Source organism: Anopheles maculipalpis, chromosome 2RL (genome assembly GCF_943734695.1).
Source record: "Anopheles maculipalpis chromosome 2RL, idAnoMacuDA_375_x, whole genome shotgun sequence".
Classification (NCBI taxonomy): domain Eukaryota; kingdom Metazoa; phylum Arthropoda; class Insecta; order Diptera; family Culicidae; genus Anopheles; species Anopheles maculipalpis.
Genome location: NC_064871.1, coordinates 7,300,618 through 7,324,590, shown reverse-complemented (window position 1 = coordinate 7,324,590; position 23,973 = coordinate 7,300,618). Strand labels below are relative to the sequence as shown.

Below are 23,973 nucleotides of genomic sequence, written 5' to 3'. Positions count from 1 at the left end.
CTGGTTCCACGCTGGTCGAAATATGGAACGGTGGGACACGGTGTATGTTCATATGTTTCGAGGGTGGAAAACTTTCATGTCGAATGGTCCATACTTTCCCGTCGGCTTTACTACTTACTCTGGAAGCAGGCTTGAAGCCCCACTACTGTCTCCAATCGAAAAAAAAAGGCTCAGCAGTCGGATCGAAATGCAGCTGGCGAGAATTATGAAGTTTTCGGAAAGGACACTTTTTGGGGCGAAAGAAACAGTGTGAGAGAACGAAACGAGCGATCGGGTAATCTGGCAAGAAGGTAAAACTTACAAGCCGCCGCATAATTCATATAGCTTGTGCGCACACATAACTTCGATCTGTTCAAAACGGGCTAACTTTGGTTGGTTTGGTGTTTCGTTTTCGAAAGAGAAAAAAGAACGGAACGAATAGAACGAATGGTCATAAATTTTTCATGCTCTCGGTTGGTTAAAACATTGCTGGGTGTGATGTTGATACTGCGAAAGAAAACTTGACCACTGTTGGGTTTTGTGATGTGTGCTTTTGGAAAGTTAAGTTTTGCATATTCTTCACGTAAAATGAGCTTGTTTTTCCACACTTCAGCAACAGTTTAGCTACTCTGCTCATTATAAGAAAATGAAGCAAATCTAATAATTGTTGAGCAATGAGGAAGGAACACTGAATGGAAATCAGTTGCATGATAAATTGCTCATGAATTTCGTAATTAAAGCTTGATCGTATGTTTCCCTAACACACTCGCGCACATACACACACACACACGCGCGCTCGGGGAACATCTGTACTTCTGGGTTAGTTTGTCTGGCTTGTTCCGTTCAGAGCAGCAGTGCAGTGGTAGTAAAGTTTGCGCTTGGCGAACAAATCAAAGTGAGCCGAGTTAGTTAGAGCGTTCTTGAATAAATATGAGACATTTACGATCTCGATACCCGGCCAGAAAACGTGTGCAGCACCGAGAAGATGGCGACAGGCGCAACGCCACCGCTTTGCACCAAAAACCTCGAATCGTAAGCGTGTAAGTTTGCAGCTAACGAGAAAGCTTTTAGATTAATGTGCAATTTCATGCACCAGCTGCTTTCGGTACCGATCCGGTTGTGCCCGTGTTGTGGTGTGTTTTTCTTTTCCCGAAACCTCTGCGGCACGATTTCTGCAGCCCGTGCTCTGTGCTGGCGAAGTCCCTTCAGGGGAAGAAATCTTCTTGGAAGATCTCTGGAGGTAGCTAGTGATGGCGGATGGTCCTCGAATATACCCACACACTCACGTATAATGCTTCCTGAAGACATGGGACACAGTGTGGAACGGTTCGGTTGATGTTACCATCAACGTTGAGTGTTTCCTTTTTGCTCTCGATGGAGTACTACTGCTACTGGTGCGCGTGTCTTTCGAGGGTGAACCTAGTCACTCTGCAGCAGCGAAAAATGACATCGTCATTGGTTAGTGCTGGCCTATTTACAATGGCAACGGTTCGCAATCATGTCGCAGCGGCAGCAGTAACATTAGGTGAGACCTTAAGTGTTGAGCGTGACAAATTTTACACGACGAAAACCCAACATCCGGTCGGTAAAGTTCGAGTCGAAATGTGTGTGGGGAGATGAAGCCCTTTTGTTTGTACTATAAATGACACCCATTAGAGCGGGATGGATGTCGCACTGGGTGAATAATTAACTGATAGAAATGATAGCGAAATAAAGCAATACTTACTTTAAGAGATGTGTTATGTTGGTTATAATTGATATTTTTTTTCTGGCTTGTGGTTCAACGCAATTTTTCGCATTTTAAAAAAGCATCAAGCTGTGAGTGATGGTTAGATACGCTTTTATACCCAGAGACAAGCAGTAGCAAAAAAAAAGCTTTCGATATGCAAAAGTAATGCAAACGAACAGGAATGCACCAGGAAATGATGCATTCCTTCCCCCGTTAGTCGACAGCGCATCCGAAGGTGGGTTCATTTGGTCACACCTACACTGGAGTGCAGGATGGGATAAGGTTTCGGAAATAAAAGGAATCCAATCGTGTGTTTTCTTTTTTTTTTTGTATTCTCTCTCCTGTGGGACGTAGCCTGGTAAGAGCTGGGAGTAGTTTGGCTGATGTCTGATCTGCGATGGGGTTTTTTGGAAATGGAATGTCAGGGTCTTGTGAAATAGTGAAATAGCGAATACGTGCCTGTCAATCGAAAAAAGACACTCGGGGTTTTTATGACAACCGCTGCAAGAGTGCTTTCGGTGCGCGTTGCATTAGAAAGCCATGGAATGCGTTTTGACAGCGCCGAAACATATGCAATCCGTGTGTCAAAACGGTAAGATTGAAAAGTAACATCAAATAAGCGATATGATTTTGAATTTAAAACTAGTAAACATAAAGATCACAAAATAAATAACAACAATGCTTTAGACAACGCAAAAATACATCTTTTTCCATTACTGTACAAGCATAAAAGCGTTCCCATAAAACTGTTATGCCAAACCATCATGTACCATACGGTGCCGGACATTAAACCCAACCTTTTCAACGGACCGTAGTTTACGTGTGTGGAAGGAACAAAAAAATCATCCACCAAAGATTTTTCACTCTCAGTACCGGAACGTACATCACGTAGCGAATCCATTCAAAAGCTTCTTGTAATGAGCACACTCCACTTCCAGCTAACCCAATCCAAGCTAAGCTTTTACAGCACGGACGAAGATGTTCCCAATTGCGTCCGTCGGTCCATAAGTAGAAACGAATGCTCCGAATGCTTACCATCGAGAAGGAAGTGAACGAAAAGGAGTGCTTTTGGTCGTTGTAGTTGTGTGTTTGCTTCCCGTATAGATCCGTAGCTCAAAGCGGCAAATGATGGTGTTTCAACTCGACACGAAACTAGAACCAAATTCGCCGGAGTTTCGTTGAGACAAGCCCTTGGAATGGCGCTACACCATCGATGGGCAGAGGACACGGACACGGTTTCGGTTTTGCCGGACGTTTTTCGTTACACACATTTTCACGTTTCCACTTCATTTATTTGCGCTAGCTGGGGCCTGTATCCTTTAACGGTTCAGCTCGAAAGATGACTGATTATGGGGATGAAATTGTACTGAAAGCTGGGTCCTGCTTTGCTATTACACACGTATTAAAAGTGCCTTTCGTGGAGCGCAGAGACGACGACGATAGTTGGTCGGCCGAGAAAAGGCGTTTCGATATTTCGCTTTTTGCTTAGCTGCTAAGGGTAAAAGGCATGCCAAACAGGAAAACAATATGTTGGTTGGTATGTGGTTCGATATGCTTTCCGAATGCCGGTACCGTACCGGTAATTGGTTGTGGTGTAAGTGACAATAATGGGGATAATGGCAAAACAAATGGTTTGGATAGAATTCCGATCAATTTGACCATCCGCCGTCCTCTGTTATTCGGGGAAGTTGGTGTTGTACCTCGGGAACGGGATATACTTCAATTTCAATCCAGGTTCGAAGCTTTAAGATTGAAAAGGCGGGCGTACCCAGAGAACAACTTTCACCAAAGTCTTTAAAATTGGTGCTTTACAGCAAGATGATGGATTCATGATCAGGCTAAAAAAACATGGCCGCTCTTTTGTATCAACCGTGCGGCGGCGAGGGTTAAAGATGGAGCGAATGTTTGCGATTTTCCCTTGCTCTTGCTTTACATCGAACCGTGTCTGTTACGACCAAAGCAAACACTAACAAGCGCCAAACGAGCCCGTCGGTTTGGCATATACACACTGAGTGGTTACAGTACATATCGGGGGAGGTCGGTTAGTGCGCCGTTCACCAAATGGATGGATGGGCAGACCGATACATGTCTCTCGTGTTTCCGTACCGGGGGCGTACCCGGGGCGACGATGATTGATGAGGAAAATGAATGGAAATGAAAGGAGCTCCGAGCGAGGGTATCGCTTATCGCAATCCATATGCAGGGATGCGGGGAGGAGGTTCTAGGAAGCAAATGAAGGCTTTTGCCAGCGTACGATCCATTTTCACCATCAAGATTTATGGGTGTGTCGACCCGCATAAGTTAGACCCGGAAAAAGGGGGGTTTCTGCTGCATTTCCGGTTCCGGTTTTCGATCACCGGCGTTTCTTTCGTCCTTTGAAGATTGCTACGGTACATCGTAGCTCATTGGGTTGGGTGCGATGAAAGGGTGCAATTTGAAAGGTGATGAAAATCATTTGCACAATTTTGCACTTCCCAAAAAAGGGGAATTTTCTTTTCTATCGAACGATGATAAACGAGAAAGAAGAAAGAGTGAACTACAGTGATGGTTTGATGTGACTTTTAAATGTTTATTAAACAATTTATTTATAGCTTCTTGCTTATCCCCTTCAACTCATCCAACAGATTTTGTTTTCCCCACTGCTTTTCGTTTGCTTCTTTTTAAGTGTCGTTTCTAGTTTTCCTTTCCAGATGCGCTTTGGTTTCCTAAATCATCAAGAAGGTTAGCTTTGGTATTTTGTTTAAATTCTCCTCCGTTTTCTTACTCATTCTGCTCTGCCCTATCGGATCTTCTTTGTACACTTAGCCGATAGCGTTGTAACGCGCCTTGATACTTACGCTCTCTTTCTCGCTCGCTGCAAAACGTTTTACTTTGGTCTCTTTCTCAATTTCAATATTTTCATCGCTTAGCATAATTACTACAAAACGAACTGTTCATTTGGCATTCAGTGGAAAATGTGGAAATGAGTCGTGTGGTTCGATATGACGGAAAACGAAATGGGGTAATGGTGGTGGTGGTGGTGGTTGTTTAAAAAATTGTGAGTTTCTGTGTGTGTTTTGTTTCCCCCTATTTTTTTTTTTTTGTTTGGTTCCAACCAAATGTTGGAGATTGCGCCTGTCTTATCGTTCGACTATGAATTACTGATTGTTGTACAGAGCTAGGAGCCTATGGTTTGTTCTGACGAGTTAGTTTAGTTTTGTTTTGCGTTTTTTTAAAATATTTTCATCTTTTTGCTCTAGTATTTAAATTCATTCGATCGTATTTTTTAACAATACACTACATATAATACAACGCATGTGTTTGGTTTTTGTGTGTATCCTTTCCGCTCCATCATATCGGCGACGGGAGCGTTAGTCTAGAATTTGTTCAAAGTATGCTACATTACAAACTAGTGTCTTAGCTATTAGCATTGTTCATTCCACTTGCACTGTTTCCAAACATTCCCTTGCGTTAAACGCAACACGCAAATCAATCTGCAGAGCGTGCGTACCGCGTGTGCGGGGAAATCACTTTCCGGAAAGAAGCTTGTTAATTTTTAACATCAGTAAAATGAAACAAAATTGAATTGAAAGCATTGCTTAATTCATTACCATAAAACCACAAAAATGGTTTGCGCCCGGTGTGCCGATTCGCTTCATAAATAAGGTACCCAGTTATGGGCAGCAGCACCAGATTACCGGAACAATTTACCCCATTTGCAATGTAAATCGCGCCGGTGTACGTGTGTCAATTGAAAAATAAAAACAATTGCCGGGAAAATGCACACATCACGATCTTTGAACCCATTCTTGTGAGGCATAAATCTGTTTTAATCATTGTGGCGTGATAAATCAATCAGCTGTCCATCGGTACTTGCACGAACGGAGATGCAAACGAACGTGGCGTGGGGTTTTGCGCTCCTTTTCGGTTCGCTGTTTGTGTGTAGTGTTTTGCACAAATGTTGGTAGAATGGTACAAGTGATTTAATGTGTTTATGTTTTATTACAAAAAAACCCCATGGTTTTTTTACGACTCCAAACCCCGGTCAGTTCGGTTGCTTTTGGTAGGTTGATAGTTAAAGATGATGGATGGAAATGGTGCTTCCATGTGGACAGGTGGACAGAGAGTATTTTTTTTGTAGTAAAATGGGTGATAAAAGGGAAATAATTTATACCTTTTCAGGGGAATTGGAAGAGGAAGAAGAAGAAGAAGAGTGTGACCCGAATGAAGGCATTCATTACACTGCTACTACATATGTACAGATTGGTTTGGTATTGTTTTGCCATGCAATGTACAGGTGGTGTACTTTGGTGAGCTGGGAGTTTCAGTGTGATTAAATAAAAAAGCCGGATTAAAAAGCATTCATTTGGAGACGAAAAAAAAAAACAATCAATTGCAAACAAACGAGACTCTCGTTAGAAGGATCAATATTTGTACGGAAATTCATGCTAAATCGCACAGGAATTGCATCAATGTTTATGATAATGGTCGGTTTGTTGTGAAGGTAATGTTAATCAAACTAAAACAAGTCACCCGATACAGTGTTTGATTGCACATATTGTGTTGTCTTGTTAAGCTGGGCTTCAATATAAATATATCACATTTCGATTTGACGAGTTTTTGATTCTCCATAGTGTTTGTGCAGTGGAGAAACGAACAAAGAAAAGAAAGAGTTGTCGTGTTTTCGTGTTGTGGGTGTGTGTGTGTAGCGGTGAGGCAAGGAAGGTGTGAGACGCGCGCGGACATGATCGATTGCAGTTCCATTAGCTGGGCAGCTGATTGATTGATTCGCACTGTCAAAGGAAACTAAAGAAAAACGGCAAACCAACTTTTCCCAGAAAATAATGTAAGTCATTGTTGTAAAGTTAAAAACTTTAAATCAACTCACCCCCACTCGGTACGCTTGCTGCTTTCGGTCTGCTTCCGGATCCGCATTAAACCGTTTCGTTCCGTTGTAGTGTGTATCATTGCTAGATGATAGTGTATGTACAAGGTTTTCTACCACATCAAACGGTGCAATAGTATGCGCCTGTCTAATCTGGAAATCGAAGTCGATCGATCGCTCGATGCTGGCTCAGAATCTTTCTGTACAGTAACGTCTCACCCAAGCGTGATGCAATTCCTGCTGGAAGAAAGCAACCATCGTGGGCACTACTATCGTTCCGTGGTAGTTTCTAAAATTCTTAGGACAGTCTGCTGTCCGTTTCGCTTATGTGTGTTGCAATTCGTTTCAAACTCCGTTCGCTGCACACGAAGTTTTCGACAAAGGTTCTCCAATTGGTGGTGCACGTAGAAGAGAAATAAAAAATCGCTTTTTGCAAGATAAATCAACCGATTGCAGGAATATCATTCGGTCCTGCGCTATGTGGCGCTTCTGTCAACGATCAACGTACTGACTTACTACGGAGCTACTGAGTGAGTTAGTGTTTGTGTGTGTGACTGTGTGATATGCAATAAAATGGCGAAACTGTTTACGCTTCGTCCTAGTCGTCTGATCGCTTCGCCTGCCGTACGAGACCTTTAGGCGTACGAAACCCAACCTGTCAGCGTTAACCGTCGGTAGTGGTCCAGGGTTCAACATTCGCGATCGGCCGACGGTTCTGGTGGATTGGTTCGATGGTGTGTGGAAGAGTGAGGAGGGTATGGTAGTCAGTGGAGCTGGTGGCAGTAACACTTCATCACGTACGCGGCCCAGAGTAGCGACAGTACGAGCGACCGAGAATATCTTCCGGTGGTATCGATTGGTCGATGGGAAGCATCCCCTGTGCTTCGAGCTGATCCCGCACCTACCGAGACGGAGGAAAGCGTGATGCAAAAATGCTACAATGCCCCCTTTTTGGGTAAAGTTCAAGTGCGCGGTGATGCTTACCTGCTCCACTTGTCGGAAAACTCGTATAAGATTTCTACCGGCTAGCTTCGCTATGTCCTCCTCGGTCCACCGTTCTGATTCTAGCAGTTCTGCGAACAGGTAGGGATACCTGGAGACATCCTCTAAACCTTGCGGTACTCTGTGGACAAGCGGATTGCAGTGAGGTTAGGGAAGGGAACGGAGCGGTGAACGGAGCGGTTTCACTTACAAATTCACCCCGTCATACCCGGCACCGATGCCGACATGGTCCACACCTGCCACGTCTCTGATGTGATTAATGTGAGCTGTGGAGAAGAAACGGATATATTTTTAAAATTTCGATTAAGCGCTTGTAGCTCTATAACGGTTCACGTTTCACATTGCATTGTTTCTAGGAAGCTTCCATTTGCATCGAGGATTCGAAATTTATAATCCAATTTTAGTTGCGACAGTACAGTGGGACGGAAATTGAGTTGCTTTCATACGTCAGCCATTTTAATGATCCCTACTGTCAGACATTTGAGATTTTTCTAACGTCACTATGCAGATTTACCACGAACCCATGCCCCAGTTCGCATACACTGTGCCCTAGTCATCTGGCCGGTTAAGGTCTTGAGGGTTAGCGAATGGTTTTAAATTTCGGTGCATTAGAAGCCGTCTGTCGAGCGTGGAGTTATTTACGAGGGGCAGCCGCGGCTGTTATACTCACCAACAACATCCTTGAGTGTTGCTTTTTCGCCGCAGCTCACAAAGTGGGGATAGAATGCAACCATGACCAGACCACCGTTAACGGCCTACATTTGGCGGTGAGGCGGGCGTATCCGGTTGACATCGGGTGAGGTGACGGCATTTTGTGCGGTCGAGTGACGGCAAATTGGTAGCGGAAATTGGTTTTACCGTGGTCCAGCCGTGTCATTGTGTTTTGGCATGTCGATGAGACAGTGGAGCAATTCCGACACCGAGGGATTGCGGGTAGAAACGATGAGAAGGAAAAAAAAAAGTAGAGCGAAAAAACAAAAATGCATTAAAAAATAGACATAGATGGGGGATACTTTTTTTCTGTTTGTTACTGTTTTGCTACGTTTGTAGGTGTCACATTTGGAGATTCTCCCGTAAAAAACCCAGCAATATTCGTAATGAACGCACGGAGTTTGCAAAGGAGGCGAGGTTCGTCCGGTTCGCACTGAAATATTCATATTTTTGCGCTGATTTTTAATTAATTTCTTGTTATTCTTTTTCAAGTAGTGTGATTTCAATGTCGTCGATAAAGAAGTGGCAAAAGATGTGGCATCCACACTCAAATCTGGTTGTCTACGGTGCTGCCGACGGTGCTGTTCGTATAAAAACAAAACACGAGACCGTACCAATGTCTGCACAAGAAGAACATACCCGGACCGTACACGGTACGGCTATATTAAATTTCATCAAATTATGCAAATATTTTGGATCGTCACCGGCGGCCAGCTGTCTTGGGTTCTTGGAAGCTCGGCAGCACCGATGAATAAGAAGTCTGTGTGTGAGTGTTGGTTTTTTCTTGGTCATTCTCTCGCTCAAATCCAACAAAATAAAGGGAAACATAATATCCACCGGACAGAACAGAGACGGTTCGTGATTAATAAACGCCACCATTTTGGGGGCGGGCATGGCACAAGCTCTAACCGAAATTATTTCTACGTGGACATCGGTTCGTCTAGCAGCACAGTATGGCATGGATTTTCATTTTAATTTGCTTCCCGGGCTAACTTCATTAGCGTTCGGGGCAGCGCTTGGAACCGTTTGGCCTGTTTGGCGAACGGGAGGGATAGGGGCTTTTAATTGGAGCTCGGCCCACAACCACCAGCGGATCCGAGCTTACGATTAAACGCAGATGAGCTGTTTGGTTTGGGGGGGAACAGTGGGTGACCAAAGAACTTACGATTCGCTTCAGCACATGGTCCGGAACGTTGCGCGAGCTGTTGCAGATAGCATGGGCGGAAGAGTGCGAGAAGATGACCGGTGCCTTCGAGGTGGCCAGCGCATCCAGCATCGTCGGTACGGATACGTGCGACAGGTCCACGATCATACCGAGTCGATTCATCTCGGTCACGACAAGCGTACCGAAGTGGGACAACCCACCGATGTGGGGTACGCGTCCCGGCTCATCAACTTTGCAACAGTCGGCCCACGGTGTGTTGCAGGTGTGGGTGAGCGTGAGATAGCGGGCGCCAAGCTGGTAGAAGGTCCGCAGCACACCGAGACTCGTACCGATCGAGTGGCCACCCTCGATCCCGATCAGGCTGGCCAGCTTGCCCGACCGGTGGCTCTCTTCGATACCTGTGGCAAGTAGAAATTCATTTAAAAAAAGATAATTTACTGTACAATTGCATACCTTCAGGCGTTTTCAAGAGAAAAGCTTTCACAAAACTGTTTGTTCAGTTTATTAACTACTTTAGCAAGAACTATTAACGCAATAAGGCGGTCGACAGTTTATTAACACCGGAAATACTCACCATCGGCAGTCGTTACCAGTGCCATGTGCTGCGGGTAAAGGTTTACTAACCGTCGGATGAGATCGATCTGCTCCAGCGTTAATTGCACTGCGTCCAAATGTTGCGACGAGCAGGGCGCATAGGCCGACCAAAACTGTAAGTGAAAGACAGTACCACAGCACAACACAAAAACGAAGAAGACACTTAATAAAACCATCCATAAACGGTAGCTTTACGATAGGGATGAGTGTGGTGCGTACGAGCAATGGTCGCCGAAACTGACACGAACAAACGGAATGAAACGAGCAGATCAAACATTTACCCAAACCAACGCTCGGCACGCAATCACGGAGCGGTCGTAAATTTTTGCAGTACACCGCATCGGAAGCAGGAAGTCGATATCCGCAGCGGGAGCCAGTTAGTAAGCACCGGCCAGTGAAGGAGCTCGGCACACTACCGTACGGGGTGCTATTGCGTGTAAAATGATTTACGTGCAGACTGGTTCTGGTTCACCCGATGTGAGACAGTGGGTTGTTGGAGACCGTGGCAAAGGGGAAAGAAATCATAAAACATAAAGCAAGCAAGCATCATGTTGGATGTGTTTTCACTGTCCTGAGAAACTGTACTGTACTGTTTTGCGTCGGAGCGATAGCGGACCATCAGTGTGGCATGTTCAAAGTTCGTGGCAGTACGACGGCAGCGTGAAAAGAAATTTACTTAGAGTTAATTGACTAGTCTCACTAAGGTTAAATAGATTTCTTTTTCGACTCGTTCGTCCGTAGTGTACTGGCGCGGTGTACGGGAGCGGTTGTTCAAGAATTTTGCAATCGAGAAACTTTCAACGAGTATGGAGCCACACGGTGTCAGCGTTAGTCTCACGACACTTGCCGATGATAAGGACAATCACGAAGCACAAAGATAACATTAGCAAAACCACCTTCAGACAAAACTTTGAGGGCTTCTGTGTTTGACCTTTTTTTCCCTTTTGTCCGATCCCTTTCCCACGTCGCCGAATCTTGCAGAGAAGCCCAGTGGAAACGAAAAACTCACCGCTCGTGAGAGCGAGAGACGAAGTTTGGCCCGAGATTGAAAGAAGATTGGACCGTCATTGTCGTCTCAAGGGGACAATCAAGGCAGAAGTCTTTCCCACTCGGCAAAATCCAACCGGAAGCCGGAGCATACCGTGGGGAAGGTAGAAAGTACAACAAACGCGCTCGGTACACATTCACCCAGCACCTGACCCCAAATCTCTCCGATCCACGGAGAAAAAAAAAAAAAAAAACCACGGAAGGCCCAAGAAATTGAAGTAGGTAGTCTTGGTTGTGGTTTGGCTTCGTTTGCATAGCCATTTTTGTTGGAGGTTTCTTTCCATTTGCAGCTGTGTTGTGCCCAGAGGACGCCCTGAGTCCGATTCTAACACCTTGCCATTTCTTGAAGGTGTGTTCTTGCAGTGAGCGGGGCACTGGTTATTCTATTCTTTCTGGCTCGTGTGAAATGAATTATTTATTCCGCACTCGAGACTGATGCGTACGAAGACGGAGCATAAAATGGAGCTTCTGGCGGTGGTTAAATGGTACCTTGTTAAGCGACAGACTCCCCCCAAGAGCCCGAACAAAGAGTGAATGATTTAATTTTTATAGCAATCCTGCTGATTGAGCGTTTTATCTTCAATTAAATGGGTTGAATTTATGTTGCTTTTTGTTTTCTTTTTCACCGGGTTATGTTTTTGTTTGCTTTCGAAAGTGTATTTGGCGAAATGGGGCATATCGTGAAGGAAAGAACAATGAAAGTCTTAAGTACGAGATTGTTCCAGATGGGTGGATAAACAAACATCTCTTGGGATGGTCAGAGAAAACAGTGAATCGAGATATGATTAGGTATTGTTTGTATCTTTTTTGTGTGACATTTGTAACTTGTTTTAAGTATCCTTTTGTGTCATGCTAGCAGCTTTAAGATTTAAACTTTTAAGCTTTGGATTTATGTCTTATTATTAGTCCGCTGTTTTTTTCAAAATGAAATAGTAAAAATACTTGTGAAAGAAGGCCATCAATTAAAATATGTTACTTAAATCATTCACTTTGAAATTGTTGATTACTATGAAATGAATTGCATCACATAACAAGACAAAGGGTTTACGGACCAGGAATTTTGTAATGAGTCTTCCTCTTTTTTTAGCGATCTATCAGGTCACGCTTTTGACTAACGATTTACTAGACTTGCTGATAGCACAAACAGTTAGATATTCAGTCTTCTCTAAGCGAGATCGATTCGGATGGAATTTTAACACGGGTGTGATGGCAGGCGCCGCTGTGGTTTCTAACACCATATTACCCCTCGTTTGGTCCGAAAACTGTTTGTGCTTTGATAAAATTTAAAATAAAAACCTGAAAAAAATTGTTCAGATTGTCTAGTAAATAATAAAACAAAATGGTTTTTCATTTCAAATTTTAAAATTTTAGAAAAATAATTTCGAACATTTTGTAAGACCTGGTGGTGAGAAATAAATCGACAGAATCTGGCGGGGCCTTTCACGGGCTTCCCGGTTAGATATCGGTGTGCCTAGTGGGCCAAGTTTCGGTAAGCAGAACTGGTGCTGTGGGATGAAGATGAAGGGGGCAATCGAGCAAAAATCGCAGATTTTTTTTTTAATACAGTCGAATATACCGGACTTGTCGTATTGCTTATCGCAAGAGTTGTTGGCCTGGTTTTTATAGCCTGTTTGACTAGATTTTGACTGTTGCTGAATAGCAATTGAGGCTTTCGGAGGAGTTCGGATTGGAAGACTGTGCGAATAACATCTACTACCAGTGGGTCAAAGTTCCAATTTCTGACGATACCATCATAATGATTATTCTAAGTGGTTTAAAGCAGTTTTAAAATCAAATAAACCACTCAATTTGGGAAGATTCATAACCCAAGATAGGTAAATTACAGTTGAGAACTTCAGCTGTTCTTTAAAGTTTCATCCTAAAACTCTTAGAGTAAACATCTCTTAAAAACATTGATAACATCAACACGATTAAAAAGCTGTTCCATCTTTCTGCTCATACCAAGCATGCTTCTGGATGGCAACTGCAACGGCTTCATCAACGTTCCAGACCGGGCGTTTCAACGGGTGCACGGGTAGTGTGCTCGATCACCGCACAACCAATGCGGGTGATAAAGAGGATGAAGTTTTCGTGTCGAATTTAAAACATTGAGCAAAAACAAACAAGCTTACAACATAAACTTAACAACCGGTCAGGCATTACGATTCCACCGCATTACGATAAGGATGGTCAAACGCGGCCAATGGTTCTCCGGAACGCGGCCGGAAAAGCGCCAGGCGTAATGTGTAAAGCGGAAAAACTTGTTTTAGCTTTTCAACGGTATACCATAAAATCGAAACACCAGTGCTGTTGCGAAGGATGGTACTATTTTTTTTTCCAAGTGTCTATCTGGCTGTGTGTGGGTGTGTAAGTGAATGGTGTTTTCTTACCATTCGCTATCTGTCCAACTAGGAACAAACGGTTCGAGTGTGAGGAAACAAAACAACGAAAAGGAAACGATAGTAAAACGATGCTAAAGCTCGACAACATCCATCAAACCGTCAAAAGTTACATCGCTACGAAAGGTAACTAGAGAGGTGTGGTGGAAACTTGGGAGTGTTGGCTCGGAGGGTTGGAAAATTCGTTCGAAAATAGTCCGAAATGGGTGAGTTTTTATCACGTCTCAGCGTCTGGGCACGCTAGAGATGATAGCACCATCCCGTGGGGTGATGGTTTCGGTTTTCTGAGGTTCAGGCTCGTCGGGTCCGAGTGGATGGAGACATTATGCTGGTCCCGCACGCAGAAGATGGCGACCGTTTACTGGTGGCGCGTGTTGTTTCCGTAGCCGTTGTTTCCATTGCACGCACGGTACGATGGGAACGTGAGAGCAGGAAAATTAGTTTCCTGTCTTGAGCATCAGCAAGAAAAAACATGCGAACGACTGTTATTTGCTGGAAGCTTTCGACACACTCAGACCCGTGGTTTGTAGCCATCGTCGCGTGGAAATCGAGTATCCGGCCCACGGAAGACACTGATAGGTGATGATGACCGTACTGATGCGGTAGATGACAGCTACGGGGATTCGGGTGATGCCGATACACGACGACCTGAGCGAAACGACTGGAGAGCCTATATTACCAGCACCGTACGATAGCGACAAAAGGGACAACGCGTTAAAGTTTGCCGAGACGCCGAGTGGCGCCATTATCTGGCGTTTCTTCTCGCCCAGCATCGGCGTGCGACTTTGCACGTGGTGAAAAATCACGTAAAACAACGGTGCGGACGGAAAGTAAGGGCCTTGGTTGCTCACTTTTTGCGTTCTTGCACGGGAAATGGAACCACTTTAACACGGAGACTGTTAAGGTGGAAAGTGTTTTTCACCTCTCTTTTCTTTTTCGTTTGCAGACATTGCCGGCTACCCGTTTCGGTGTAGTCCAATTTAATGATAACTGGTTGAAAGTAATCATCGGCGCCGGCGTTTCCTTTTTGTGCCGGATTGAGCATTGGTACAGTGATTAGCAACTGCGGCTAGTTTTTGCAAGAACGACACAGGCACACAGACACGCCCATCATTAGGTAGGGACGCGTTGAAAAATAGATACTGTCATCTAAAAGGGAGGGTTTCATTTCATGAGTCCGTCCAGCGACATGCGACATGGTACGTGATTGCTGGGGATCGAAAGAAAATGAAGGTTCAACAGGACTTACCTGTGCTGAAACCATGCCTTCCTTCAGGCGTCGAAGATCCGTGTGACTCCAGGCACTCGTCGACCAGGGTGTGATGTCGCGCAGGTCCTCGCCGAACCGAAACTCTCGTAGCTGATTCTTGAGAAACTTGCGTATATTCCACGGTAGATCGTTGTGACTGATTGGTCAAGTACGGAAGGAAGCACACATTTATTATAAAAGTTGAAAGTAGTGCAACTCTTGCGAAAAACTTTAAAGTTATATCATGGTGAGCGGATCTTTTCATTGGTAAAAAGTTTCGTCCCCAACTTACCCATCGATTAAAGGCACTTCCTTCAGCACTTTGCGCACAATCTCCATCCGCTCCTCGAGCTGGATGGCCAAACATGTCGAGATGAGATGGGCGATTATTGTCCAGAAGAAAACTCCGCACAGAATGAAGCCTTCGATCGGCTTCCGGCGACGCATGGCGCCGCACTAAACGCAACGTCGCCGACGTCCTCCACGTCGTCGTCGTCGTGTTTGTGTCGTTTTCTGGACGGTTCACCGGTCGCCCTCCGGAGTTGAGGTTGGGTTGTCGTCGGTGGCACTGTCAGCCGTCGTTGGTCGTCGATGGGAAGCTGGTTGTGCTCCCGGTGGGATCGGTTGTCCAGCGGTGGACGAACCGTCCTTTGCCGCGAGCGTTTCGGTGAGGTTGGCCGGTCCCAGATGTTGGCAGGTGGTACAAGCTCAGCCCGAAACGATTGGATGAATCGAAAGACGATGTACAGAATGAGGATGAGGATGATGGTGGTGGTTGGGCTGACCCGAGTGTGATAAGGTGATCCGGGTGTGGTTGGGATATAGTCAGATTGTGGTACCCTCGTCCACGTATCGTACACGGTAAGGTAGCTTCTGCGTTTGATAACGGCCCACGGGTAGGGCGATGTCGTTATCGAATCGAACGATCTGTGGGACCATCAACGTGGTTGATAATGATGGCATCAAGGTTTCTGATCCGATGTTTGCCAAATTCACTGCAGTGCGAGTGAATGAAGGCGAGTGATCTCTAGCACCGGGAAGATACGATGGATTCCAGTTCAAAGCATGCACCCGCCAGTCGTACGAACTGATTAGAGCCGAGCGATGAGCTGTGTAGAAGACAAAAAAAAAAAAAAAGAAAGATGAGAAATAGGAAACTGGAGAGAAAAATCAACATCAAGAAATGGTAGAATCATTTTGCATCGCCATCGCCTAGAACGAACGAATCGGATTAAAATTCATTCCTGCTGAGCCAGAAGTTTCGGCATCGTTCTATTTTGTGGCCCACTTTTGCGTCGCCCGGAAAGCGAGCTGATGTTGAAGTTGAAGGCACGGCAACATGTTTGAACTTCATTATCGATACCGTGCCCCCTAACGAAGCGTTGGTTCAACGTTTAATCAACAGCTTTCGGGTAGCCGTAATTATGAATTCCCGTTCCAGGAACGTCTCGAGATTGGTACGAAGCCAAAAATGACGTCTTTGGTGGTGGTGTGGTGCCATGACCAGGATACGTTGGAGAAGCGATTATCATACTCCAAGTCTACACATCGTTTTGTTAAACCCACACAGGCATTGGTGGCAATTGCTGAGAATGGTTGCGTTTACATGTCATGTCGTTAGGTGGCCATAAATAAGCAATGCTCGTTTAAAGATTTGATTTGACAATTTTCTATTCTGCTGCCTGTCAGTGTCGGTGTAAGCAACGGTTGCTTTGAATACCGACCGTTGATTAGATTTCATCGCTTTCACCTTGCAGCTGTCAGTTTGCTGGAAAGCGCTACAAGAAGTCAGTTCGGCTGTGGATCAAACGGCATCCGAGGCGAGTTCGTTTGCGGCTCAACCGTATCTGCATTAGGTCAACCGCACCGCCCATCGCCACAATGTGTACTGTGCGGCTTTTGCAAGCGAGCGATTTCCTTATTCCGGCTTGTCTGCCTGCAAGTGTCTGCAAACGAAAAGCAGCACCGGTTCTGCACATGATGCACATCGAACCGGCTCAGCCGTGTCGTGTCTTGGGAATCGGAGCAGCATCGGTTGCTCGGCTTGGCACGGAATCAATAATATACACCACCCACAGCCACAACCAAATGGTGGTAACTGATCCGAGATTCGAGCCACCGGCTGACGACGAAGCAGTTATTGATCGGAAATTATCCTCTTCCGGGCACTGTCCCGGGCATTGAGATGATGTTTGAGTAATCGAATCGACGAAGATACGCATCAGATGCAGCACCCGATAGTAGGCGGCATGTGAAAAGAATGCTACCCCTTTTACCGTGTGGGTGCCGCTGCTAGCCAACAAGCAAATAATCCCCATCCGCTACCGGAACTGGCTAAATGGATGGCTACATGCTTGACCCGGAAAAGCTAAATTGGCACGAAGCAGTTTGCAAGTAGCAATGTGGCTATCATTAGCTCACCAAAGGCTACAGGCAGGCAGGCGGGTGGAAGTAAAATCTCAGCCGAAGAGGATGCGAATCAATTCTTGCACAAGAATGATTATTTGTGATAATATACGAGCCTACTGTTGGGGGGCTGAGAGATTGGGACTCGAACAATGGCACTACGCAAGAGAATGTGTTGATACGATTGTACTCGTGGGAAGCTTTGTGCAGGATGTGGTTTCATTTCGGTTCGCTTTCGGGTGGTGTTTACTTAATTCTTGAACCTTCGGATGTGGATTTTTGCATGAAAACCCTTTCCCAAGCGTAATAGGTACGCTTCAATAAGGAAAGCGATTTAACATGAGAAAATAATGCAGTATTAGTGTTTCGGAACTGTAAAAGTGATTTTTAAGCTTGCAATTAGCATACTTTCAGGGGTTCGAGGTACAGAAAACAAGTTAGGAATATAATATCGTGGAATTTAATGGAAATATTGAAAAAAGATTCTTTTACTGACACATTGCATCCTTTTTGGCGTTAAGATAGCGCATTAACGGAAAGAATAATGGCTCGTCAGCTGAATCAATAAAGGTAATATTATTCTAGTGCCACCTTTAACTTCCCCAAGATAAACTTTACACCGCACACTCGTCGAAAGCGTCAGGAACTCATGCAGGAAACTTTTCCATAATCTGCCACCCAAAAAAGGAGTAAAATTTATACACTCAGGCCGTTCCATCGGTGGGAACAGAATGTGTTAGAATGTTTCAGCGCCTGTTTTGCTGCAATGAAAGCGCCGTACAGTCACTGTGGTGGTGGCATAATCAAAATGGGAATAGCTATCAGCTTTAGTGTCTTTACCAATTTCTACCCCGAACTTACGTTTTTTTTTCTCTTTCTTATTCAAGAGGGTGGCGGTGGCCATAAAACGGAACTACTGGCACACTACCAGACCCCACCATGGCTGTGCAGCCGTAAAATGGAGGACCAACAAGCAAAAAAAAAAAAGTTCAACATGCAATTCCTATCACGCACCACCGACAAAGTTGTCCGCCGAAATGGTTCGAGTGCGCAACGATGTGTAGGGACTGTGAGAGGTTGGGGAAAGGCGTGCGGTGTTATGACTGGGGTGCTGTAGATTTTACCGTCTTTTATATTTCCATTCCAGGCCTTTTCAGCGAGTGGAACGGTGAAAGGTTTGTTCGTTTGCTCGCTGCATCGGAAGGATGTTCGTTTTCATCGAACTTCATGTTGTGACGATGATCGTTGCAATCGAATGAAGTACCCGGGAAACGGGACGGTCGACACAAAGACCAGATTTTCCAAACTACCACGTGGGCCAACTTTATCACAGACTACAGAAACTGCCCCGTTCCTCCTCCGGGAAGCTCGGCTCGTAAAGTTGAGCTCGTAGAGACGGCAGGAACCCTAACAAGAAAAACTCTCAATCGCCTGCTCGCAGCCCATTTGCCCGCAACGGTACCCAGCAAGATAGGATGTGCATATTTATGTGTCATATGGTAAAATTGATATTTTTATCACCCATCTCTATCAAAATTCCATTTGTAACATTTCCATTCCACGTCGCCGGCACGGGAGTTCTTGCACTCGAATGTTCCCCGGCCACCTCGTACACTTTGTGCAATGTGCATTTCGCACCGGGAAGATTTTAAGGTCGAGAGATCTTTGCGAGTGTCAAGGGACATGTTTGGACGGTTGCGCATCTTCGTGTGTACGGATAGCGTCTTTTGGCTACTGATCGTTACTGGCTTTGTTGAGAAAAAAATGGCCGTACGAGAAGATTTCTGGACGTTAGCTGGTTAAGGTCGGCCATTCCAAAAAATGCATTTCGTTTCGATTCGCTTGGCATGGTATGGCATGAAATAGTGCAATCATTTCTTGGCAGCCATTTTCTCCTGCTTCATTTCGAGAGAAGAGAGTTTGTTTTTTTTTTTTTTTGGTTTGGTAGCATGCTGGCGTAGGAAGAGCCGAAAAATCTGCTTTTGTGACGCCATTAGTGCAGCTTTATGAACTATCACAACGTCATCAGTTTGTGGTGAGTGTGCTTTGATACGGATCGTTAAATGTAACTGATTGCAAATGCTTGGCATTTCATGGGGTAACATAGTTAACGTCAACTACCGACTGTCTCCATTAAGTAGCCGAAATTGTGCTTTTAAAGCGTTTTTTTATAGATCCATTCTATGATTGAGATGTTTAGTGTGGTTTATTTTGTACAGTGGACGGATGTCGACTTGGTTGGGTGAAATTAAATGTAGTTTTGCTTTGATAAATCTTTTTTGATAATAAATTTTGCACAAAAGCCGGAACCGAAATCCAATCCAGCAGCTAAGTCTTTGCGCTTCCGAAGCCATAATCACCATAAACAAAAGCCACAAACTCGACAGGTCAACTCGGGAGCTTTGGTGATATTTTATTTGAAAACGGATTGGCATGGTGATAAGAAGAAGAGAATCAAGCTTCTATGATGAATGGGCTGGAAAAATGTTCAACCACCTTCGCACGGATGGCGCCATTCATGGGTGAGGTTTCCGAGTCCTCGTTTATTTGACCACGTGCCGCTTCCCTGTATTTATTGCCGCTTGCGCTTGCCGTACCTACTCAGCGATATCTGGCACGCAGACAAGAAGTCGGTTGGATTTGTTAGCTAGCAAAGAAAGAAAATGGCCAGCCAGAGGGCATATGGTTGGCATTTCACATGCACAAAGACACATACGTAGATTGCTGGTTCATAAATCTTTACGTGTTGCTCAAGCAATTGTGTAGTAGCATGGGTATGTGTGTGTGTGTTTGTGCCCTTGTGTATGTGTACTTTGTGGTGTTTCTCGAGTGAAGAATCGGCAATTCTATACCGGAGCTCCCAGTATGTCCGTCAACCCTGGGAATCTACGTACCACACTCACCATGTCGATTCTAGTTTTCCCGTTGAATGGAATGGAAAGGATTGCAAAGTATTTGCTTCGTCCCCAACCGGCAGGGATGCTTTCGGAGCGGGTCTAGGTTTGCTGGCCGAGGCCGAGCTTTTACAATAGTAATTCTTTTCACAGCCTTCCGACCGGAGCATAAATAACGTGTTCGGGAGCACGGCGCTGCCATCGTTTGTATGATAGGAATTCATCTATGCTATGCGAAGCGCAACGTTTGCTACTGATTTATGCAACGTTTTTGATCTTCATGGTACGTTAAATTTCATCCATTTGCCGTACGACAATGCGTTCTTGCCGGGGGATGAGTGAGATGGAGGGGTAGAAAAAAATTGAGAGAGCAAAAAAAACCTACAGCTTGCAAGTACGTAACGGCACATGAGTTTTGAAGAATGGCGCACATGAAGAACAAATAGCCGGTGGCTACACCAAACATGCAGACGGATCAAGAGCGATAGAGAAAGAGAGAGAGAGAGCGAGGCAGAGCTTTGGGATATAATTTTTTATTTATGCAGCAGAGGATTATATCTACCTTTCCGAATGTACGTAGTCGTTTTGTTTTCCCAGGTAGGACCAAATCCGGTTTTCAAAGCAACCGGAAGCTACGCCAAAGTTTGTTTAGATGTGATGGATTTAAGCATGCAAAACTATGCCTTTGATGTTGTTTGCTGAAGAAAAAATAGACAACCGATAGAAAGAACAGAACAGGGCAGACATTTAATTTAAATAAACAAAAACCAGGCAATGTAGCTGGTCCATTTCGAACTTTTGCAACACTTCAATCAAATCAATTACACTTCGGGCGAAATGAAACGCATCAAACACTTTTTATCTTCTGGATAATCATTTATTGAAGTCGCAGAATGACATTAAAAACGCTCCTTCAGTAGAAGATTATCCTAACCGCAAGCATGATTAATGAAGACGCCTGGATAAAGTGGCTTCACCTTGTGAGCGGCGTGCGGCTACGCCAAAACCACAATTGCCGTGATTGGGCGGCAGTGAAACTTTAAGTTCACCCACAAACCGCACATACCCTGATAACCCACAATGGAGGGATGATATGAGAGGTAAAAAAGAAAAGTGGTCAGTCCGTCAGCAGTGTGACCTGGTAGATAAAATCGATACTGAAGCGAAAATCACGGTTTTGATCCGCTTTCCGTGTGTGTGTGGTCTCCATTCTGGGTTGAAGGAAAGAAGGAAAAAACCGACCAATTTTACGGGGCCGGGTCGGAAGTCCTATGCCACATCAATCAAAAAAGCTTTCAAAACTATATCCAACATTTTTGATAAATTATCGGAAGCGATAGCCGGATTTTCTATTCTTTTGTGTGGGGCCGTTCGATCGATATTAGAACGTTGGAGCAGCCTTCTGTTGAGCCTCTTGAGAATGCAAGAGTATGCTATGATTGTGTGTTGAGAGCTTCAGAGTTTTTTTCATCAAAGTGTAGGTACCGGTTCTTTGCATTTCAATTCGATGCATTCGGAACGCAATTCGTCATTTAAGGACTCATTCATCATTGTGAAAGTAGCACCATCCCTTAAAAGCGGAACAATGTCTACGTTCATCGAGTTTGTTTTCAACTCTTTCGTGTGGGTGTGCTTGTGTGTGTGTGTGCCAATTGCATCTAATTGAATATTTGTCTGATAAAAGCATCACTCATGGCGAAGTGAAGGTTCAGCAGTTGGTATGTTCTGAGTGAAGAATGCAAACAAGGGGCAACACAGGCTGTCAACATGTTCGTGTTGTTTCAGCCAGTCATGTCACGTACCCGCAACCTGACAAGCATAAAAATGCTTCTCGCACTCCTCGTTGAAACCCCCGGAACCAGATTCGTGGCATGTCATCTCCATATCGCCGACTTGCCGATCTCGCTGTCCGCCAACAAAATTGCTGTGCAACGTCTTAAACTATCGTAACAATGTTAATTTTATTTCTGTTCTTTTATCGTGAACATTTGCTCTGCCGCACACACGGACGCAGAACTTCAGTCAAAGTACCTCCCGCTTCGCAGATGGCTCCCACGCGCATGGCTTTATCAACGGCATAAAATCGTTGAGAAGTCGCTAAGCATCAAAGTTACGTATCCGCGCGAAGGTTAAACTTCCACCGAACGTTGCGCTCACGAGATACTCCGTGAGAAGTTCCAAAGGGTTCGTGTTTCTCCTTTCCTTTTCTGAAGGATGCGGATTGGTTTCTTTTTCTTCACTTCAAGTCTCAGTCCCACAACTCAACTTATATCTTACTTTTCGTGCTGATAACCCTTTCATGTGTCAGGGTGTTTGCTTCCTGCGTTGTGATCTGTGTCGCACACTTAATCCCAACGTACCGGTGCCGTAGGTTTCCTATCTCCTGGTCGAGTTGACAGATAGAGGACGCGAGGAGATGTTGTTTTTTTTTGTTGTAGTTGATGGGAAGCAAAAAAGTTTTCCCTTTCGAGTACCATCCGAAAGTGCAACGGTAAAAGTGGTAGAACAGAAAAAAAAATGCATCAACTGCAGGGCAACACTGGCACTAAATTGTCACTGGTTGAACTTTTGCACGTGAAAACGAGCCGAGCGGGCAAGGCGAGATACGAGACCGCACCCCGATAGTGGTGTCATTTTCATTAGAAACATTTTCAACTCCCATACAAACCAAAGCCCCCGCCGGATGGGTGAGGGTAGAAAAAAGGGCAAGGGAGGGTTTTTTTTTGTATTTTAAGCACAGGGAGTACTTTACTAGGAGTAACCCAAACCGCGGCTCGGTTTGTTTAAGACAAGACACAACCAGGCAATCTTGTAATGGTCGCAAATGAAGCAAAAACTTTGCTTCACTCGGGGAACGGTGTAAAAAAAGGTGGGTAAATTTTATGTTGGACTCTAAGGCGGCGCTGCGGTTGTCAGGCTGTGAGGGTCAGGATTCACATACACACAATGGTATAGTAACAATTCATACACACTGGGCGCGAGTATCAGACGGAGGGACACTGTGTGCTTGGAGTCGGAGTGTTGTTATCCGTGTCGGAGTTAACATAAAAGTTGCAATAGAGCGCTTCAGTTGATAATTAGTTTTATATCCGCACCGGGGCCAGGAGCAGTGCGGTGAAACGTTTTGTAAAGTTTCTAGCAATAGTTAGTGCTTTCGAATGGGACGTTTAGCCTCCAACATTGATGTCCTCGTTAGTTTGTTTTACTATTTTTTACACAGCTTTTTGTTGCATGGTGTCAGTACATGCAGCAGTTTGGCTGAAAGTGACGTGACTGGGAGCATAGAAAGGACTCTCTCACACACTCACACCGAACAGACAGGACAAGAATCTCGCTAGCAAGAAGGAATAAAAAAATGCTTTCCGACGTGACCGATTAGTCAGACGGTGATTCGGTGCAGTGTTGCTGGCGACAGTTAATGGTATGGCTATTAATACTTTTGCGCGCTAAAGCTCGGGTTGCACGGTCACCATTGACGTGGCAGCGATGGTGGAGATTTGACAATTACTTTTTAATGGTAGAGTTAATTTTACTGCAGGTGGTGGTACTTTTATTTTCTTTCCTGCTTCGTGCTTGCTCTGCTTTAACCGGATCTCAACGGTGCAACGATGGAAAGATAATAATTGTCCGCTGGCTTAGCTGGTAGAGTAGCTTAGCACTTGCGAGTGGTACGTAATTTAATCTGGATAACTCATGACCGTTTCCGCTCCCCGGGGCTATTCATCAAGCCTGACGTGCACCGGGTGCACACCGACGATCCACGCATGAAAGATCAAAACCATGGCTTTGACTGGCTGGCAAAGTTTAGGGGTAGAAAAGTAAGAGGGAAAGTTTGTCGCACTGGAACTCTAAGCACTCGGACTCATTGCAAACCGTGCGCTGAGAGAGCTTAAGCTAGCTAGAAAGGGTAATTACATTTAGAAGTTTGCTGAGC

General features: G+C 44.9%; 2 protein-coding genes across 2 annotated transcripts in view; both read right to left on the bottom strand.

The window, feature by feature from the left end:
- The window catches only part of LOC126556650 (phospholipid-transporting ATPase ID), a 143,293-nt gene extending 120,540 nt beyond the window's left edge, over positions 1 to 22,753 (bottom strand). Inside the window, exon 1 of the mRNA XM_050212041.1 lies at positions 22,750 to 22,753. The gene's annotated coding sequence lies outside the window, so the exon portion shown is untranslated. The remainder of the gene's footprint in view (positions 1 to 22,749) is intronic.
- On the bottom strand, positions 7,253 to 15,262 carry LOC126558148 (dipeptidase 1). Its single transcript, XM_050214108.1, has 8 exons — positions 15,032 to 15,262; positions 14,740 to 14,896; positions 10,025 to 10,157; positions 9,451 to 9,848; positions 8,245 to 8,329; positions 7,765 to 7,840; positions 7,557 to 7,695; positions 7,253 to 7,473 (listed from the first exon to the last, which is right to left on the bottom strand). The coding sequence occupies exons 1-8, from the start codon at positions 15,184 to 15,186 to the stop codon at positions 7,366 to 7,368; spliced, it is 1,251 nt and encodes a 416-aa protein (XP_050070065.1). The 5' UTR covers positions 15,187 to 15,262; the 3' UTR covers positions 7,253 to 7,365.
- Positions 22,754 to 23,973: the final 1,220 nt, after the last annotated feature.